Source organism: Odocoileus virginianus, chromosome 27 (assembly GCF_023699985.2).
Source record: "Odocoileus virginianus isolate 20LAN1187 ecotype Illinois chromosome 27, Ovbor_1.2, whole genome shotgun sequence".
In the NCBI taxonomy this organism is placed as follows: Eukaryota; Metazoa; Chordata; class Mammalia; order Artiodactyla; family Cervidae; genus Odocoileus; species Odocoileus virginianus.
Window position 1 is genome coordinate 8725052 of NC_069700.1, and position 18075 is coordinate 8743126.

General features: G+C 53.6%; 2 protein-coding genes across 7 annotated transcripts in view; one reads left to right on the forward strand and one right to left on the reverse strand.

The window, feature by feature from the left end:
* The window catches only part of JARID2 (jumonji and AT-rich interaction domain containing 2), a 230817-nt gene extending 217947 nt beyond the window's left edge, over positions 1-12870 (forward strand). For all 6 annotated transcript variants that reach the window (XM_070457079.1, XM_070457078.1, XM_070457080.1 and 3 more), the window contains 9 exons: positions 1442-1560; positions 1648-1718; positions 2300-2414; positions 4507-4612; positions 5322-5504; positions 5885-6015; positions 6260-6443; positions 8325-8432; positions 10933-12870. In XM_070457079.1, coding sequence (XP_070313180.1) covers positions 1442-1560; positions 1648-1718; positions 2300-2414; positions 4507-4612; positions 5322-5504; positions 5885-6015; positions 6260-6443; positions 8325-8432; positions 10933-11085 — 1170 coding nt within the window. In that variant the 3' untranslated portion in view covers positions 11086-12870. The remainder of the gene's footprint in view (positions 1-1441; positions 1561-1647; positions 1719-2299; positions 2415-4506; positions 4613-5321; positions 5505-5884; positions 6016-6259; positions 6444-8324; positions 8433-10932) is intronic.
* Positions 12871-13375: 505 nt separating this feature from the next.
* DTNBP1 (dystrobrevin binding protein 1) overlaps positions 13376-18075 on the reverse strand; it is a 95078-nt gene continuing 90378 nt past the window's right edge. Inside the window, exons 9-10 of the mRNA XM_070457082.1 lie at positions 14938-15081; positions 13376-13750 (exon numbers count right to left, since the gene is read on the reverse strand). Coding sequence (XP_070313183.1) covers positions 13533-13750; positions 14938-15081 — 362 coding nt within the window. The 3' untranslated portion in view covers positions 13376-13532. The remainder of the gene's footprint in view (positions 13751-14937; positions 15082-18075) is intronic.

Genomic DNA, 18075 nt, shown 5'->3' on the forward strand with positions numbered 1-18075 from the left:
TGCTAGTTTTAGGAGAAGCATCAGAGGGAAAGGAGAACATGACTCCTGGGGGTGGACATCTGAGATAGAGAAAGAGGCCTTTGCTTTACAACATAGGTGCTTCTTGGAGTCCCCGAAGGTGGAAGGTTGTTACTGTCCGTCATCTCCTGCTGGGAAGTCAATTCTGAGGATCCTGGGTTGGTTTGTGTTTAATTGAAGGATACTTGCCTTACAGTGTTGTTGTTTTCTGCCGTACATCAACATGAATCACCACAGGTACACGGATGTCCCCTCGCTCTTGGACCTCCCTCCCTGAGAGTCTTGGTTTTGCTTTAATATTAATAGTCGTATAATATTTAAGCACAAAAGGAAGATTTGCTAAAATTTGAACTTCTTGTTTGGCTAACTTCTGGATCCTGCGAAGGGGGCTGGAGCCTTCTGCTTGGCCAGTGGTCACCAGCGGAAGGGGCCCCCACATAGTGCACAGTCCCCTTCCTCCCCCGCTGTCTTTTTCACTCGGCGCAAGTCGCTGTGAATCCCGGCAGATGGCTGACCTGACTGGCCTGGACCCGTCTCTGGCCCTTGGGGATCCTGAGCATTTAATGCTGTCCAGTTTCTTCTTGAGCTGGGCCTCCGGCTGCCCCCAGGCTGGCCCCTCGCTGTGGCAGCCGCACAGGCAGCGGGGTGGAGGCTGACCCCGGATGCTCCCTAGAGGGGCTCCAGGAGGCGGGGGAGGGCATGCTGAGCTTCTGCACTGATGACTGAGGACGGAACCCTCTTAGCTGTTGGCAAAGCCTGTCCTGACCCACGTGCACCCTGCAGTTGTTCAGGTCGTGCCCGCCCTTCCCCGTCCGTTTCAGTGGCTGGGGTCACCACCTGGGGGGCAGGGTGGTCACTTCCCTTGTTCGGGGGTGAGTGGCATGTCTGCCCAGACCCCTGTCTGGGGCACTGTGAGCGCACCTGCAGTAAATTGGGGGCGTCTTCACCTCCTTCCTGGGTCGCTTTCTCCCTCCCTTTCACAGAAGTGATCCTTCATTGTGGTGACGTCTGTGTGACATTTGCCACTTGAGCCATTTTCAGGTGCAGTTCAGTGGCACCAGAGTCCTTTGCACGTCATTGTGTGGCCAACCCCACCACCCATTTGCAGAACTTGTCCGTCCTCCCAGACTGGAAGTCGGCTCCTGTGAATCACTGAGCCCCCGCAGCCCCTCCGTTCTCTTTTTCTGTCTGACTTTGTTCCGAGTGCCTCCATGAGAATGGAATCAGTACTTGTCCTTCTGAGACTGGCTTCTCCACTTAGCGTCATGTCCTTAGGATTCGTGTGTTGTAGCATACAGAATTTCCCTCTCTGAGGCCGAGTCGTCGTCGGCAGACACTGTACCTTGCGTTGACCCGTCTGTCGGTCGTGGACCTGGCCCCGTGGCCCAGGCAGCGCGGCGCTGACGGCCCCCTCTCCCCGCAGCAAGAGTACTGGAGGCTCGTGGAGGAGAAGGACTGCCACGTGGCCGTGCACTGCGGCAAGGTGGATACCAACACCCACGGCAGCGGCTTCCCGGTGGGAAAGTCGGAGCCGTTTTCAAGGTAACGTCGGGCGCTCCCGCCCGGGTCCTGTGGGCCGGACGGCGTCTGCCCGCGCCCATCCGTGACGGCCCTGTGCTTCCCCCGCAGACACGGATGGAACCTCACCGTCCTCCCCAATAACACAGGCTCCATCCTGCGTCACCTCGGTGCTGTGCCTGGTAAGCCCGCCGTGGGTTGGAGGGCCGGGGACCGTGGTGCACGGGGTGTGTAGAGAGCACGGGGATTATTCGAGAAGGGAGAGGAGTCAGGATCGTAGTTGGAGTCAGGAAAAACGTGGAAAGGTAAACCAGATCACAGATCTGGAGGCTGGGGAGACACTCCGTGTGGTCCACTTTCCACCTGGGAATTTTCAGAGCTGACCTGACTCCCTGGGCTCCTGCCTTACACAGTAGGAGGGAAACCAGGCGTCCTGGGTGCTGGCGCGCTGAGGGCCGGGCCCCGCTCCCTGTGTCCCAACAGCAGGTGTCCGGGCAGCACCTGTGTCCTCCGCCTGAAGGCCCCACCGGCCACTGTCGTGGGCGTGTTCCTTCCTGCCTTCAGTCACTAGTTACAGTGTTTTCTCACTGTTTGTAACTGTCTGCGATCTTGGTTCCAATGTAAGAAGCAGAAAAGAGCGAGTACCTTCTCGTTGAGTTTTCTCTGGTCTTGAATCCCATTTCTTCTTTTTCTTGTTGGGGAGGACGATGTGATGTCTGTTGCTGTCGCCCTGACACATGGCTCCCTAACCCCTTTGTTCCAGGAGTGACAATTCCCTGGCTGAATATCGGCATGGTCTTTTCTACCTCATGCTGGTCTCGAGACCAAAACCACCTCCCTTACATTGACTACTTACACACGGGTGCTGACTGCATTTGGTGAGTATGCCGGCCCTGCGCCGCCGCCTTGCACTCACTGATGGCAGATGGACTTGTGCGAGTTTGTCCCGTGTTCCCTGTCAGAGTCAGGAGTGCAACTGGGAGTCAAGCTGGTGGAGAATGTTTTAATTTGCTCCAGTGATAAGCAAAGTCAAGCATCTATTCCTTTCCAGTTGCCTGCTAACACGGGGCTTTTCCTCTCGACATTTTCCCCTTGGGGTTGTTGGCGGCCATACTAGCATCAGAAACAAGGAACAGTAGAGCAGGAAGCTGATCAGGAGTGGTGGCCATATCATCAGCCACCTCCTCAGCCTTGTGTGAATCATGCTCTGCATGGCCTCACATGAGTGGGCGTTTTCAGTGTCTCCCAGCCCACCCTCTGCATGGAGAGTGGTCTCCCAGTGGCGTTCTGCCGTTGAGGATGTAGGAGTTGGCCTGGTTCCCAAGCGTGATCCTTCACTGTCAGGCTCCCCAGTCCCTCTCCTAGCTGGCCTTTCAGCTCCTTTGTTGATGGTAGCAGATGGGAAATTACTGCAAATGATCAGATGTCTTGTCGTCTGAAGGGCTACCGGCATCGCATCCATCCCACACTTACTCAGTTTACTGACTTAATGGGGTGATTAGCTCCTTTATTAAAATAAAGTCCTGGAGCCAACTTTCTCACTCCAAGGAGCTGGTGTCGGTCCCAGTCCCATCACAGTTCCGCCTGCCTTGGGGCTGCCTCGGGGCAACGGGCCATCGGTGTCAGAGCAGGCAGGCCCTCTGCTTGGTTTCCCATGGTGGGGCCAGGGTCTCAGGCAGCGCGGAGGGCTGGGAGCCGGCCGCATGGACTCGGGGGGGGGGGGGTGTGCGGTCCCCTGCTGAGCCCACCGCCACGTTCCCCATGGAGAACCAGACCCTGGCCCCTCATTGGAAAGTGGAGTCACGTGGCCTTGGCCCCGAAGGGTGATGGGGTAAGAGACTGCTGAGTGAGAGGCATGGGAATGCAAGGCTCTGGGCTGCTGGGAGACTGGACCCTGGAACCTCTCTGCTGCAGGGAGAGGTTGCCAGAAAGAATCAGATGACTTCACGGTGTGGTTTTTCTTAAAACATGTGAGTGAGGTTAGAAACTCTGGACTTAAATCACAAATCAGCAATAGACTGTGTTGTCACATGAGACAACCCTCTCAAAGAACCTTGACTAGGTTCTCAGCAGCTGTCCTGATCTCTCAACAGCTAGTAGTCAGGACCCCCACCCCGTGGACTGCTCATCATGGGTGTTCTCCGCGCCTGGCCTGGGGGAGGTGGGGACGGGTCAGCCTGAAGCCCCCCACGTAGCTGCAGGGAGGGCAGGGGGTGGTCAGGTGTCCACTCTAGCCCATGGACGGCAGGGCTTGGAGTCCCAGAGCGGGGGGTCAGGAGGAGCCTGCCTGTGTGCTGAGCGCTGCCACCAGCGTCCCGAGAGCGTAGGCGATGGGTGTGTCCCGGTGGGTCCTCCTGGGACCCGCGTGGTCACGCCCTGCGCCCGCCCCTGGCTCGCACTGAGGGTCCTGGCTCTTCGGGTGAGTTCAGGCTGCATCTCCTCCTACCGCCTCCCCTGGGCTCCTTGGCCCCAGTCAGCGGGGCTGTGCCGTCCAAGCCCCACCTGTGTGGCTGCTCCCTTCGCCCGACACAGACACTTGCGGTGGGGATTCCAGGCTGAGCCCTGGTCGCGCCCCGTTCTCCGTCTGCTGGAGAGACCTGTCAGGTGCCAGCCTAGCAGTAAGTCTCCGCTTGGGAGGCTCACGAGTGGCTGTTGAGTCTGCAGACATGTCTGGATCTGATTTATAAGGGCTTTCAAACGTCTGAGTTTGGTCTGAAGGCTGCTTGGCTCAGGCGTAGGTCGGATCCACATACAGGTGGGCATGCTCGTCGCCTGCAGCGGCTGCAGCTTGGCCACGGGGCGCAAGTGGCAGAGCTGCCCAGAGAGACCCGGGGCCACTGGGCGTGTGCCCACCTCCCCTCCTGCAACCGAGGCCAGTTTCCAGGCTGCTGTGGGCCCCTTTCTCTGGGGGAGGACAGGCTCCCTGGGGAGGGACCTCGTCACAGCCTCTGCTTGGCTCCAAACCGCCAGGTATTGCATTCCTGCTGAGGAGGAGCACAAGCTGGAGGACGTGGTGCACACCCTGCTGCAAGCCAACGGCACCCCTGGCCTGCAGATGCTCGAGAGCAACGTCATGGTAGGGGCCCCCGCGGTGGCTTTATCTCCTCACCCCCTGGGCTGGCCTGCCCCGCAGAGCCAGAGGACCATGAGCAACACATCCAGGGGGCCGTCATAAACAAAGCGTCCTCTCCTATGGAAACCCAGCTCCTCTCATTGCCCAGGACGTGGGGCCGCTGCGCGTGGGGCCCTTTGAGTCTGTTTCGAAGCCTGGTGGTTTTCTAAATGGCGACTGGGGCCGGGCCGGGCGCCCAGACAGCTAAGCGCAGGGGCGGCTGGCCCAGCTCTCAGAGCCTCTTGAGTCCTGGGGGATCTCTCAAAGTTGCGTTGACAGCCTGATCTCAGGTCTTCGCTGGCTTCTGTGGCCCCTGTCGGGGTCTCCTCTCACTCCTAAGCCCGCAGCCCCTGTGCCGGGTGCACTGATGCCTGTCCACCCTGGCCGTGCGCTGGGGACCCAGGGCTCTGCTTGCCCCGCGATCACTGCGACTGAGGCATCGCTTCTGGGTCTGTGTCAGTTTAGAACTTCCTCTTCCTCCACTTAGGAATCATGTCTCATGTTTTCTAAAAGAGAAACAGAATCTGTAACACAGGACATACTCCGTGTGGGGAGCAGGCTCAAGCCCCGATGCCTGTCCGGGGGCTGGTGTGTTGGGCCACGGCTGCAGGCGGTGCTCACGGAAAGTGGGCGGGAGGCGGGCGGGCGGGCGGCTCACCCTGCGTCTCCGCAGATCTCCCCGGAGGTGCTGTGCCGGGAGGGGATCAAGGTGCACAGGACGCTGCAGCAGAGCGGCCAGTTCGTCGTCTGCTTCCCGGGGTCCTTCGTGTCCAAAGTCTGCTGTGGCTACAGCGTCTCTGAGACCGTGCACTTCGCCACCACCCAGTGGACGAGCATGGGCTTCGAGACGGCCAAGGTAGGCAGGTGGCCGCTCTGCATGCGTCCTTGTGTTCCCTGGTGGGAGTCTTGTTTGTAGATACTGCTTTGATTTCAGACCCCTAAGGCGGCTGAGAAGTTTTTCTGGGGAGGGAGAGTGGTTCAAGGCCTGTTAGCCTCCTGTAAGTTGCTGAGTTCTCTGACTCAGTCCTGGGCCGTTACTGCAGAGGCGTGAAAGGTGAACCCTGCCTTTGGCCGGAGGAGTGCCTGGGTACTGCGGTCTTCCTCTGGGGAGACAAGATTATTGTATGCTTTTTGCATTGCTTTTCATCCAAATGGAATTCAGAATTTGAAAATTCTGATAGCACCGCCTCCTAGAAATGAAAACCTGCCCTGAAGGGATGTCACTGCCTCTTTCAGGAGATGAAGCGTCGCCATATAGCTAAGCCATTCTCGATGGAGAAGTTACTCTACCAGATCGCACAAGCAGAAGCGAAAAAGGAAAACGGCCCCACGCTCAGTACGATCTCAGCCCTCCTGGACGAGCTCAGGTAACATGAGACAGCTTTGGCGGGCCCGTCAGGCTCAGCCGGGCGGGGTGGGGGTGCGGCCCGTCCCCGTGGGGATTGGTGGCCCCCCCCATTCTGGGGCTTGGCCGGTGGCTCTTCTGCGCTCGTCGCTGCAGGCAGAGTGCGGGCGGCCGAGAGGCCTTGGGGCAGGTCTAGCCTTTTGACTTGGGTGCCCTCCTGGGGACCCCAGCCCCTCTGGGCCCGCTGACCCCGGGTGTCCTGGTAGGGATACGGAGCTGCGGCAGCGGCGGCAGCTGTTCGAGGCCGGCCTCCACTCGTCCGCCCGCTACGGTAGCCACGACGGCAGCAGCGCTGCGCCCGACGGCAAGAAGAAGCCCCGGAAGTGGCTGCAGCTGGAGACCTCGGAGCGGAGGTGCCAGGTGTGCCAGCACCTGTGCTACCTGTCCATGGTGAGCCCCACCCCACCCCGCCCCGCCCCTGCCCAGCCTCCCTCTGGGGCTGACTCAGAGGAGACGGCGGGTCCCCCAGACTCTTTCCTGGTCTGTTGAACCTGCTGTTCAGCCCCGTGATTGCTCTGATCGCCCCAAGGACTGTGAAGTCTGTCTGGTTAAAGCAGCACTTCCCCTTCCCAGCTTTTAGTCTCTGGTCGCGGTTGGAAGCCAGCGCAGTCCAGCGTCTGCCTTCTCTCTCGGCTGCTCTGCAGCTTCCATGAGGGGCTTGTCCAGCCCAGCCTGGGGCTGAGGTGCACGCTCCACGCTCCTACACCCAGCCGGGCCCAGCCGGACGGCGCAGCCACACCTCCCGCCTCCCTCAGGCAGTGGCCCCCCGACACAGGTCTGTAGCTGGAGTTAGCTAGGGCTGCCGAATCGGCACCGCTGCCTGCTTTCTCATGGCTGTGGAGGCTGGGAGTGCTGGGTCAAGGTGTCCCCGAGGTTGCTTCTCCCCGAGGTGTCTCCTTGGCATGTAGACATCCACTTCCCCATGGTCCTCACAGGGCCTTTCCTGTGCGTGCTTCTGTCTTAATCTCTTCTTGTCTTTGAAAGGATGTAAGTCATATGGGACCAGAACCCATTATCTTTCTGACTCTCCTGCTCTAAATGGGAGGGGATAATAATTCAGTCCGTGACAACCACGTGTCCCATTTTATGTATATCTTCTAATAGCTTTGTTTTCCCGGAGGCTTTTTAAAAAATATAATTAACAACCATGCTGTCTTTAAAACAAGTCATAAGAATTTCCCCAGATCTTAAAAATGTTATGTGAACATCACTCATGAGAGCTGCATAGTTCTGGGTTTGTTCATCTTACGTTGGAATGGGGTTATGCTCATGTGAAACCATCATTGTAGGTTTCCCATGAGCCTGGGTGACTTCTGTGACCCTGTGTGGCCCTTGTCCCTTCCCGTGGGATCTGAGGTTGGCATTGTCCCTCAGAAAGCTGATCTTCAGAGTGGTCACCAGGATTTCTTAGCCTGTTATTTAAAAAGCACATATCCTGAATTCATGGGTAAAAATTGGTTTTATTTATACATGTTTCTCATTACTTAGGTCACTTACTAAGGGGTTTGTGCGTTTCTGTTCACGGTTGTGTGTTTCTATGTGCTTCCACCCTCAGCTTTGAGTGCTGCTTCTGCCAGTAAGCGTCATTTCCATATACCTGCAGCTTGGTTTCTTATCTTTGCTTAGAAACATCAAAGACAGGAAACTTAGGTCTTTCCCAGAGTCCCTATGAAAAAGCCTGTGATGCTCTTGCCTCTGGCGTGTTAAGGCAGCGTCTCCCCGTTGTTCACACAGGGGGAGACCGGGCCAGGTCGGTGGGGGCGCGGATGCCGCGCACACAGCCCTGGACGTCGGCGCGTCCTCGGGGCAGCTCAGGCCAGATGCAGCTGGGTCTCTGGCATCTGGAGCCATGCCTGCTGGAGTGTGGACAGAGGCCGGCTCCCCGGGAGGCGCAACCAGGTGGGCCAGAGCAGGAGACACTATCACGAATGTGCAGGGTGTAACCAACCATCCTGGCATCTTTTATCCCACGGGAGGTTTTGAACCAACAGTCTCAGGAGACCTCAGGCCCCGCAGCCCCAGCCACCACGCTCCGACTCAGGCAGGAAAGTGTGGAGAAGCCAGGGGGCCCCGAGGCTGCCGGGGCGCAGCTCCTGCTCGGTGATGCCGTGACGTTCACTTGCTTTCGCATCAGTGTCCTGTGTTTCTGGGCCACAGATGCCTCTGGCCCGGGTGCTGGGCTCCCCTACTCTGCTCCTGAGAGCCCGCCGCCCTCCTTGGGTGCCCCCACCTCCGCCGCACGCCTCAGCTGCGCTGCCTCTCGTCCCTCAGGTTGTGCAGGAGAACGAGAACGTGGTCTTCTGCCTCGAGTGTGCCCTGCGCCACGTGGAAAAGCAGAAGTCCTGCCGCGGCCTGAAGCTCATGTACCGCTACGACGAGGTCAGTGTGCCTGTGGGGTGAGCGCCTGCCCGCGAGGCCCCACACCCAGCCTGCTTCTGGGCACCTCTGGCCTGATAGCCGAGACGGGGCGACCAGGGTCAGCCAGGGCTCCGCCAGCTGAGGCTGGGGGACTGGAATCCTCGTCCACGCCCCTCACATCCCGGTGCACCCACCCGCAGGGCCCCGAGCCCACGGCCGCTCACTGAGCTGCAGGCAAAGCCCGAGGGGGTGGTCCTGGAGCACCCAGGCCCTTGTCTTCACCTGGGGGCCTTGGCAGAGCTCGAGTCTTTCTGCTCCTAAGGCTTTCACCTTCTGAGTAAGTCCCAGTTGCACCCTTTCTAAAAACCCTAGTCGTCCCCAGAGGCAGGTGCAAAGTGCCGTCCGTGTGGCTGGTCTACCGTCCAGTGGGTAAGGGCCAGGTGCTGCCTTCAGCCGCAGGAGAGCACCTGGAGCTCTGCCCCCAGGGCAGCTGGCACGTAGCCCTGTCGACTCACGTGTTCCACGTGCTTCCAGGCTGCCCTGCGATCCTCCTTGCAGATACTGTACAAGTGTGTAGCTCCAGGGACACAAGGCCCTGCAGCATTTACTGTGCCCTGACCCGGAGCCCTTCTTGGGGTCACCTTGGAAGACTGCTGCCAGGACCCCCATTGCCCCTGGTGGCCCACCCTCCTGTCCAGCTGTGAGCCCCGCCTTGAGGGCAGAACCTGCTAGCTGTCTCAGCCCCGCTGCCCCCCGCCCCAGGGAGGCACGTCCCATAGAAGGTGGCCTTGTCCTGCCATCACACGTCAGAGCCCCAGGCTGAGCCAGGCCGGGTGCCCAGGCCTGATTCAGGAGGCTCTGGGGGCACCCTCGGGGGCTCAGGCTGGGGTCATAGAAGCCTTTGGCTAAATTACAAGATTGGAAAGCTGGAAATAGATCTCTCTGCATCTTCTTTGTCTTTAAAGAGCATGTTCAGTGAAAGCAGTAACCACTTAGCCCTCCCTGCTTCTTCACTTGAACAGCAAATGTCAGAACATGGTTAAAAATAAACCCTCATGTCTGAGTCAGAGCATCTCTGGAAGCTCACAGGGCACAGCCAGTGGCGCTGGGGCTTCTGAGATGATTCTGAAGCTCAACAAGACGTGGGTTAGTTTCCACCTCCGGCCCATTTTGGAGTTTGGTGTTTTGATGTGACCAGAATCCTGGAAAAGAATCACATATGTAGGGTCTGTCGGTCTGAAGCTTAATCATTGGTTCTCATGAGTAGGGAAGAGAAGGGTTTTTATAAGCCTACCATTTTGCCAGCAGCCTAAATTTATTTTAGTAAATGAAAATCACAAATCAGTTCCCTATTGAGCTGAACTATATTATTATTGTTTCAACTGGGGAATTTCCAGCTCTGGGTTGGATTCCAAAAATGGCTTGAGAGACCAGAGCCCTTATTCTGAGCCCCAGCAGTCAGGTCCCCGCTGTCCAGCCTTTTGGTCAAAGGTGTGACCTCTGACCACACAGCCCTGCTGCCAAGGTGGCTGGTCTTGAAAGAAGCACGTCTGTTCGTTCTTTATTAGAATGTATATTATCAGTGTCCATTCTTTACTAGCGCGTGTATTGTAAGTGATTTAAGTGGTGTGCAGCGCCCAGCCTGGGCCAGGACTAGGCCGACCCTCAAGCTTGCCGAAGGAGTGGCCTCCTGTGCCCGTGGCTTCCTGTTCTGTCGGTCCATCCTTGACTCCAGCGGGTGGTCTGCAGTGTCTGTCAGGACACATGCCACTTGGTTAGTCTTCCCTGTGGTTCCTTGTAACCCTGGGTGGTTGTAAGTTGAGTTGTGTTACAGTTATAGATGGGTTTTTGATGCCCAGCAGATAAGATGGTTCTCTTGTCCTGTTGTGCTCTTTCCCCTTCGTTGAGGAGGGAATAACAAGCATTTATGGACAAGCGTTTATGTGCATGAGTCGGTCAAGTAGGTTTCAGTGTAGCCAGAGAAACAAACAGCCCAGACCCGCCCCCTCCCGGGTGCGCAAGCCTTTCCTCACTTCCCAGCCGCCCCCCACCCCGCGTGGCCGCCAGCCCCGGAGGCCTCTGGGCCCCAGGAGGTGCACGGGGCGGCCGCCAGAAGCCCTCTGCTCTGTTGTTTAGGTGGTGAGGGCCTCGACAGGAATGCGGCCTTCAGCAGCCTGTCCCACGCTGTGTGTGGGTTATGGGGCTGCAGACATTCCACTTCACCGCCACAGGGGGGCGCTCCTGGGCTCCCTGAAGGGGGAAGGAAGGGGTGGGAGGCCCTGTGCGCCTCTCTGGATTCCACGGGAGAAAAGGCAGGTTTCCCCAGAGAAGGAGAGTTTAACTTCGGCGCCTGGTTGGGGGCCTCCATCTCAGGAAGTGTGGGCCCAACCAGTGCCCCGGCCACCCTGGCCCTCCCCAGCCCCGGGCGCCGACGCTGCTGCTCTGTTTGGTAAAGGTGACAGCCTGGGGATGGCACTGTTCCGTTTGCTAATTCTCTGTCTTCCTTTTCAACCCGAAACAGGAACAGATTATCAGCCTGGTCAATCAGATCTGTGGCAAGGTATCTGGTAAAAACGGCAGCATTGAGAACTGTCTCAGTAAACCCACACCAAAAAGAGGGCCCCGCAAGAGAGCCACGGTGGACGTGCCGCCCTCGAGGCTCGCTTCCTCCTGAAGACGCCGGCGCCGCGGGCGCGGATGGACGCCTTTCTGTAATTACTATATTCTAGTTTGGAGTACTTGCCGTAGGATACAAGCTGTCTTTGCACTAGCTCTAAAGAAGACTTTCTTCTGGTTTTAGAGAACTAATTTTGTTTTAGCATTAAACTGTTGAACTTTTTTTTGTACTTAGAATACCTAGATACTGCAGTCAGATTTTTGAAACTGCCGTATATTCACTGTTTTAAAACCCTTGAGGGGCTGTATTAATTTGTATCGCCCCTTGTGGCTGACAAAAGCCTTTTTGTTTGATTTTTTTGTTTGTGTTTGTTTTTTGTTTTTGTTTTTTTTTTTTGTATTGTTGGGGGAAAAAAGGCTTTTTAACCCATTTTTGAAGAGGGTGAAGTTTGGAGAACAAATTTTAAAACCATCAGTCATGTGAGCAGACTTTTTTCTAGAGAGAAAAAGGGATAGAAGACACATACACACACAAAAAAAAACTTGAAAGAAATGGCTTTACTTGGGCCATCTTTTCTTCTGTCATGTGCAGGATGAGTTTGTAAGTGTTAAAAACCGGAGAGTCCCCATTTTGTTTCTTTGGGCGGTTATGGCAGCTGAAGGCGGACGTTGTTTCCTAACCATAGGCAAAATGAGGAGGTCGGAGCCACTGGGTTCTCTTTACCAGCACTTCACTATGCATCTGTTGAAGGAGAAAGAGGAAGAGAAGAAAAAGACTGCCTGCCTTGGAGGGGTCACGTGAGGGAAACCTGTGCCTGATTTCATTAGGAAATCCATTCTGTTCTTTTTTGGTGCTGTTGGCTACTTTATCAAAAAACCCTTCAATAGCATCCTTAAGGAAAAAAAAAAAGGAAAAAAAAAAGTGATTGAAGCCGGAAGTGCTTCTTTGTCATGGATGTGCAATCTTTCTAACATTCCATCTTCATCTCACCTGTTTGTTGTTTTACACCTTCACAGGTCAGCATTAATTTTTCTTTTTAAATTCATTTCGTTGGTGATCACATCTAGAGCCACTTGGAGGTCTGCGGTTCTTTTTGAATGTGAAAATGCATCTGCGCTCATCTGGTCTATTTTTTCTCTTCATGTTGTAACAAAAAGAAAAAAAAAAGAAAAAAAAACCGTCCCTTTTGTACATACGCCTGTAAATTGTTTCAAATACTTGAGCCTTTTTCTGGGTGGGGGAGGGGAGGGCGCGAGGACAGATGAAGAAAAGCCTTACACTTCCGTTTCTTCATCGGGTGGACTGGATGCTTACAGGGTTTTTCTTGTAACATTTATAAGTGCTGCTTACATCACTGAACAACAACAAAAAAAATAATAATGGAGTAGCTGTTGCCCTTCTCCGGTTGTGTGTACAGTATGTGTGGAATAAAAAAGGGAAACTGTTTTCACAAGCTGTTCTTTGTTTCATAATTGGATCCACCGATCCCGCAGCTGCCCGTCTTGCACTGAGCTGGCCGGTGGGGCTGTCAGCAGCGTCCTGTGGTACACTCTGTCGGTTGTCGTTGCCGAAGACTGAACTGTGTTGGCGTATTTAACAGTGACATGAGCAGAGTCGTGTTTTCCAGTGTGCTTGTCCGGTTTCTATGGCCTTGCTGTGTACTGGCCCTTTTTTGGACAGTGAACTTCTGCCTACGGCTTACGGTCTGACGTTTTAATTTATTAGCGCTGCTCTGCACCCCTCCCTTGGGAGGGAAGACTTTTCATGTTGTTTATTGCCAGTTTTTTGTTTACTTTTCAGGTTTGTACTACAAGGTTTAATAATAAAACAAAGTTTTTTGGACACCTGTTTGTCTTGTGGAAGATGAGTGAATGAAATCAGCTCTTTTCTGATCAAGGGGCTAAGGGTCCATTCCCTTGGCCAGGGAGTGGAATGAACACGGAGTTTTAATCTCCTTTTCTGACAGTGGTGAGGGGGGGGGGGGGCGGGATTTTCTGACAGTGGTGAGTGTGGGGGGGGGGACGGGGGGGGACACATCCCTCTGGGACCAGGGCCTGGTCAGGAGTGAAGCGGCATGTGGACTGGGTATGTTTTCCCTCCCTCCCTCCATGCCCAGGTGTGTGCTCTGCTATTAAATAAGCTAGGGACTGTTGTTGGACTTTACCATTTTGTAACGATAAGATGAAAACCCGAACTTTGTTAGAGCTGAGAGGAGGCACGATTTCCTACCTGTAAGGGGCTTGGCTCGTCAGCGCCAAGCTGACACCAAGCTGAATGTGGACACCAAGCTCCCTGGCCCACCTGCAGGACGTGTGTATTTAGCGCCTTTCTGTACAAACTGGCTACGTTTAAAGTTCTCAGACTTTATTGTTAGCTGTTCTTGAAACCACTTGCCTCACACATCATTGTCAATTGTGTAAAAAAACCAGGAGCCCCCCGCAGCCCACCTGCCTTCACTGCGGGCCTCGGCACAGGGCTGAGGTGGGCAGCACGTGGGCGCCAGGTTAGGAGTCACTGTCGTCCGTGTGCAAGGTGGCAAGGGCGGTGTCCACCTCCACGCCCTCCTCGTCAGACTGGACCACGGGCGACTCCCCGCCTTCGCTGGAGTCCTGGGAGGCCAGGTCGGTACCAGGTGAGGATGAGGAAGGTGGTGTGGCTGGGGGCTGGGAGGGAGTGGGCACCTGGAGAGTGACTGCATCCTGACCGGGACTTGCCTCAGGCCCTGAAGGAAAGAGCAGAGGACAGCCTGTTGTGGAAGGCCTGCATCTCAGCAGTGCTGGTGACGAGCGTTTGAACTTGCAGAGAATCAAGGGGGCGTAAGTTCTCTGCCCCCTGACGTGCAGGGACCACCTGTAGAAGGTGCCGAGCTCAGTGGCCCCAGAGGCAGCCTGGGGCTCCAGCTGACCCTTCTGCCACCTGGGACAGAAGCAGAGACCCCACACCCTTCCCACAGCCCCCGCTGACACGCCACGCTCAGGGCCCAATGGCAAGCTCTGCAGGTGTGACTCGCATTCCCCATAACCTCGACAAGCCGGGTTCACCCCTCTGTAGCTTCTGAACTGATTTCAAGGAAATGGACCTTAAGGGAAAAACACTTGTGGAGCCTCTTCCAGGAACCAAAACCTCACCCGGATGATGGGAGTCCTTTCCTGATGCTGGGGAGGGGGAGCAGAGTGCAGGCCTTGAGGGCTCATGCATATGCCAGGAGGGGAGGAAGGAGCTGCTCTGTTGGAAATCCAGGTCAAGGGGAAGCCCCCAGGCCTGACAGGACGTGGAGCCCGTGGTGTGGGACCAGCAGGTGGTAGGCTGTGACATGGGCTGGCCTTTCCATCTTAAGACAGCCATGTTCTCCATGATGACAGTCTCGAAGCCCACCCACCCCAGAGGAATGGTCTGAGATTTACAGTGAGGCCAGGTATAGAGCCGGAGCGTCAGTAAAGATCTAAATGAATGTGGGATTATGGTAAGTTATTAAATGAAGAGAATGTGCCTGCAGGATTGCCACTACTTTTTTAAATGTAAGCTGACGCTGAACACACGCCTTGGCCTTGCCCCCCAGCATCGGATACCATCCACTGAAAGGGGACGGGGGGAGCCACACAGGAGACCTCCACCTCCCCAACTCTAGTGCTTAACTACGCAAACCCAACTCAGATTAACTTTGGAGACAGAGGAGAAGATAAAATGCAATTTTAAGAAAAACTCCCTGTTTGCTGAAGGTATTTGGGAAAAGCACTGAGAATCGTTGAGAAGTTCATGACTGTAACCGCCATGGTGTCATTTGTCCACGCCTGTGAGGCCAGACTGTGTGGGAAACAGTGGGACCACTTAGCACACAGTGTCTGACCGAACCAGAGGGAAATCGTGGTGGTGAGAATGATGATGTCCACGCAGGCTTTTCAGCCCTACCTGAGACGGGGGACAGCACGGTGTGCTCCTCGCCACCAGAGTTCAGGAAGACGTCCAGGGCCTCCTGGTCAGAGATGTCCATCAGGTCCATCTGCTCCAGCATGTCCACGTTCACCTCCATGGACGACATGCTGCCCATGGGCTCTGTGGGGCCGGCACAAGAGGAGGTTAGGCTCTGCCCCAGGTGAGCATTAGGCTTAGCACCTTGTGTTTTCTGGGTGTAAAATACCTTCTACTATTTCAACATTGATTTTGGAGTAATGTGTTATTGACATGTCCCAGTTTGGTGTTCTTTAAATCCATGCTAGCTTAACCGTGGTTACTGTAACCTCTTAGACCTTCCACAGCAGATCCTCTTTTCATCCCCAGCCCTGTGGTTGCACGTGCTGAAGGCGACCCTTTCTGCATTAAACACTTGTGACTGAAAGAGCTTGACATTCCTGCCAGACACCTCTGACGGTGGTCGCCTCAACTATTTCAATTCCACTTGGCATCTTCCCTGCCCTTGTGACATTTCTCAGGTCTTCCATCTTAGCAACAGATCAAGGTTGGGTCTGCTGCAAGCTGGCAAGTTGGAACTTAAAGAGCTCCCTGCAATGAAAGCACAGACCAGGAGAAGCAGCCTGCCAGCATAAAGAGCTACAGGACGAGCAGTCTGAGCCTGGGGAGGGTGTGTCCAGGGTCTGGAGTTCTGCGATCCAGAAAACTACAAGCCAGGTAGCCGAAACAGATGGTGCCTGTCACAAGTAGATACAGATTTCTGGATGTGGACACAACTTTAACCTAGGTCTCAACAGGAATATAAACTCGACACAAAATCCAGTCCAGTCTAGAACTTGGAACACACACATGCCTGAGTGAGGGTCAGCAGAAACAAAGATTATTAGCACCTTTCCCCAAGAATTTAAACTGCTTTAAATATCTTAAAGATTAGAATCAGATAAGCAACACAGGGTCAGAAATGAAGACAGGCATTTGAAAAGAGCCAGATAACATCCAAATAGGAAAAGTCACAGAAATTTAAAACTATGACACAAGGTTGCTGAGTGCCAAATAGAAAAAACTAGTAAACCAGAAGGCTGAATAAGTTCTCTACCACATAGCAAAGAAACAAGTAGAAGTATGAAAAAGAGAAAGTACAGCAGTTTCACAGTTGAAAATGTGAGTGGACACGGGATGAGCAGTATTCAGAGAGGCTGATTATCTTCCAGACTTGCTGCACGATCTGACATCCCAGACTTAAGAACAAAATACATTCCAAGCAAGGCAGATAAAAGAAACCCTCACCTGAACTGCAGGTTCAGAAAGAAAAGGCAGGTTAGGAAAGAGGAGGAAATGCAAGTCGCAGCTACTTCACAGGCACACCAAGGCGGTGTCACCCTGCCCGCATAGGTCAAGCCCGCTCCCCTTGGGGCTGCCTTCCTGGAGCCGGGCGGGGGCACTGCTGGGAGGGGAAGGGGCACACGGGGCTCCTCTGGGGCTGGGGAGGCCTTCGTGACTTCGGGCTTTTATTGTTCAGCTTTGAAAGCAGTCTCCCTTTTTCCTCTCTCTGGCCATCCTCTCACAAAGGGAAGGGGAAAAAATGAACTGAACTGAAAAGCAGAGGAAACATTTTCAGGAAAGTAGAAAGCACCAAATAAGGTAGTGATGAAGCCAATTTTATAATCTGTTGCCATTTAACATTTGCTGTGATCACTGCCTGCCTGGTTTTATTACCATCTCATTTGATGCTTTCCCTTTTCCTGAAAATGGAAATTTTCTTATTAGTGATAAAGGTCTAGTTACATTGTTTATAGGAGACATTCCTAAAACATTAAAACAGAAACACTTAAAATGTAAGGAAAAATAGAAAGTCGGCAAGCAAATAATTAAAGAAGAAAGCTGATATGGCTGTATTTTGTACTATCAAAATAGATTTGAAGGGGAAAGGAAAGCATTATTAGAGTAAAGCATAGCATTTAATACTTTATTTAAATTCAATTCACCAGGAAGGTAATTCAAAATTTCTGTGTGACTATATATTTAGTGGTTATAATTTTTAAAGGATGGAAGCATGACAAGGAAAATGTAAGGAGTCCATAATTGAGGGAGAAAGGAAGGTTTAATGTACCTTTGATAATTAAGCAATCCAAAATGGATATTAATACAAAACATCTGAACAGGCCAATTTACAAGTTGTCTGAAACGTACACTTACAGATCCTAATGCCTGTCATCTAGAATTTTGTTCTTAACTACACACAAAACATGTAGGAAAATTCTCTAAAAGGCCATAGTGTCAGTCTTGAATCAAAGAAGAAACCCCATTTTCCAGCCAGAAAAAAATTTTAAAAACCCAGGAACTATTACTTATCAAAACTTAGAGAATATCCTGTGTAAGGTTTACCAAGAAGATTAAAGGCACAAGTTAACAACCTGAGGGATGCAAAAAACAAACCTGAGCCCCAAGGACTGCAAAGACTGAAAGGTATGTGGACAGTCGTATGCTAGTGGATCTGAAGATGAGAAAGAATCTAAACAGATCCATTGGAAACTCGCAAAAGGAAAGGAAACCTCTAGAACCGTAAGAAAAATAGTTGAGCTCTTCCCCCAGGAAAGCATGGGTCCCTGACAGTGCCAGAAGTAAGTTACACCCAACACAGGCCAGACAGGTGGAGGAATGGAACAGAAAGGAGCCTCAGAAACGCTGAGGCCGCGTGTGAGTGGAGGAGAGAACGGCGCCGAGAGACAGTGACTGCTGTGAAGACCTGCACTTGGGTCCTTTCTTCCCGACGGACACAAACCAACTGGTGGTGGCTTTAGGTACCAGATATAAAATGGAAAATAGTAAAACTTTTGGAATGAAACAGGATAATGTTCTTATAACATGGAGGGAAGGACTTCCTAAATAAAAGTGGGCTCAGCTGGTCACATTAAGAAGAAACGCATTTTGCAAAGGCCACACTAGGATGGCCACAGATTGAGTGTCTGCCCAGGACATGATCGGACAAGTATGGTAATAAAGGGAGACAACCAGAAAGACGGACAGTCAAGAAAATGCAAATAAAAAACCAAAATAAAGTATTTCATATATATAGACTGGCGAAAGTTGAAGTATCTGGGAGAGCGGACACTGACGTGGGTATTCGGGCAAGCACTG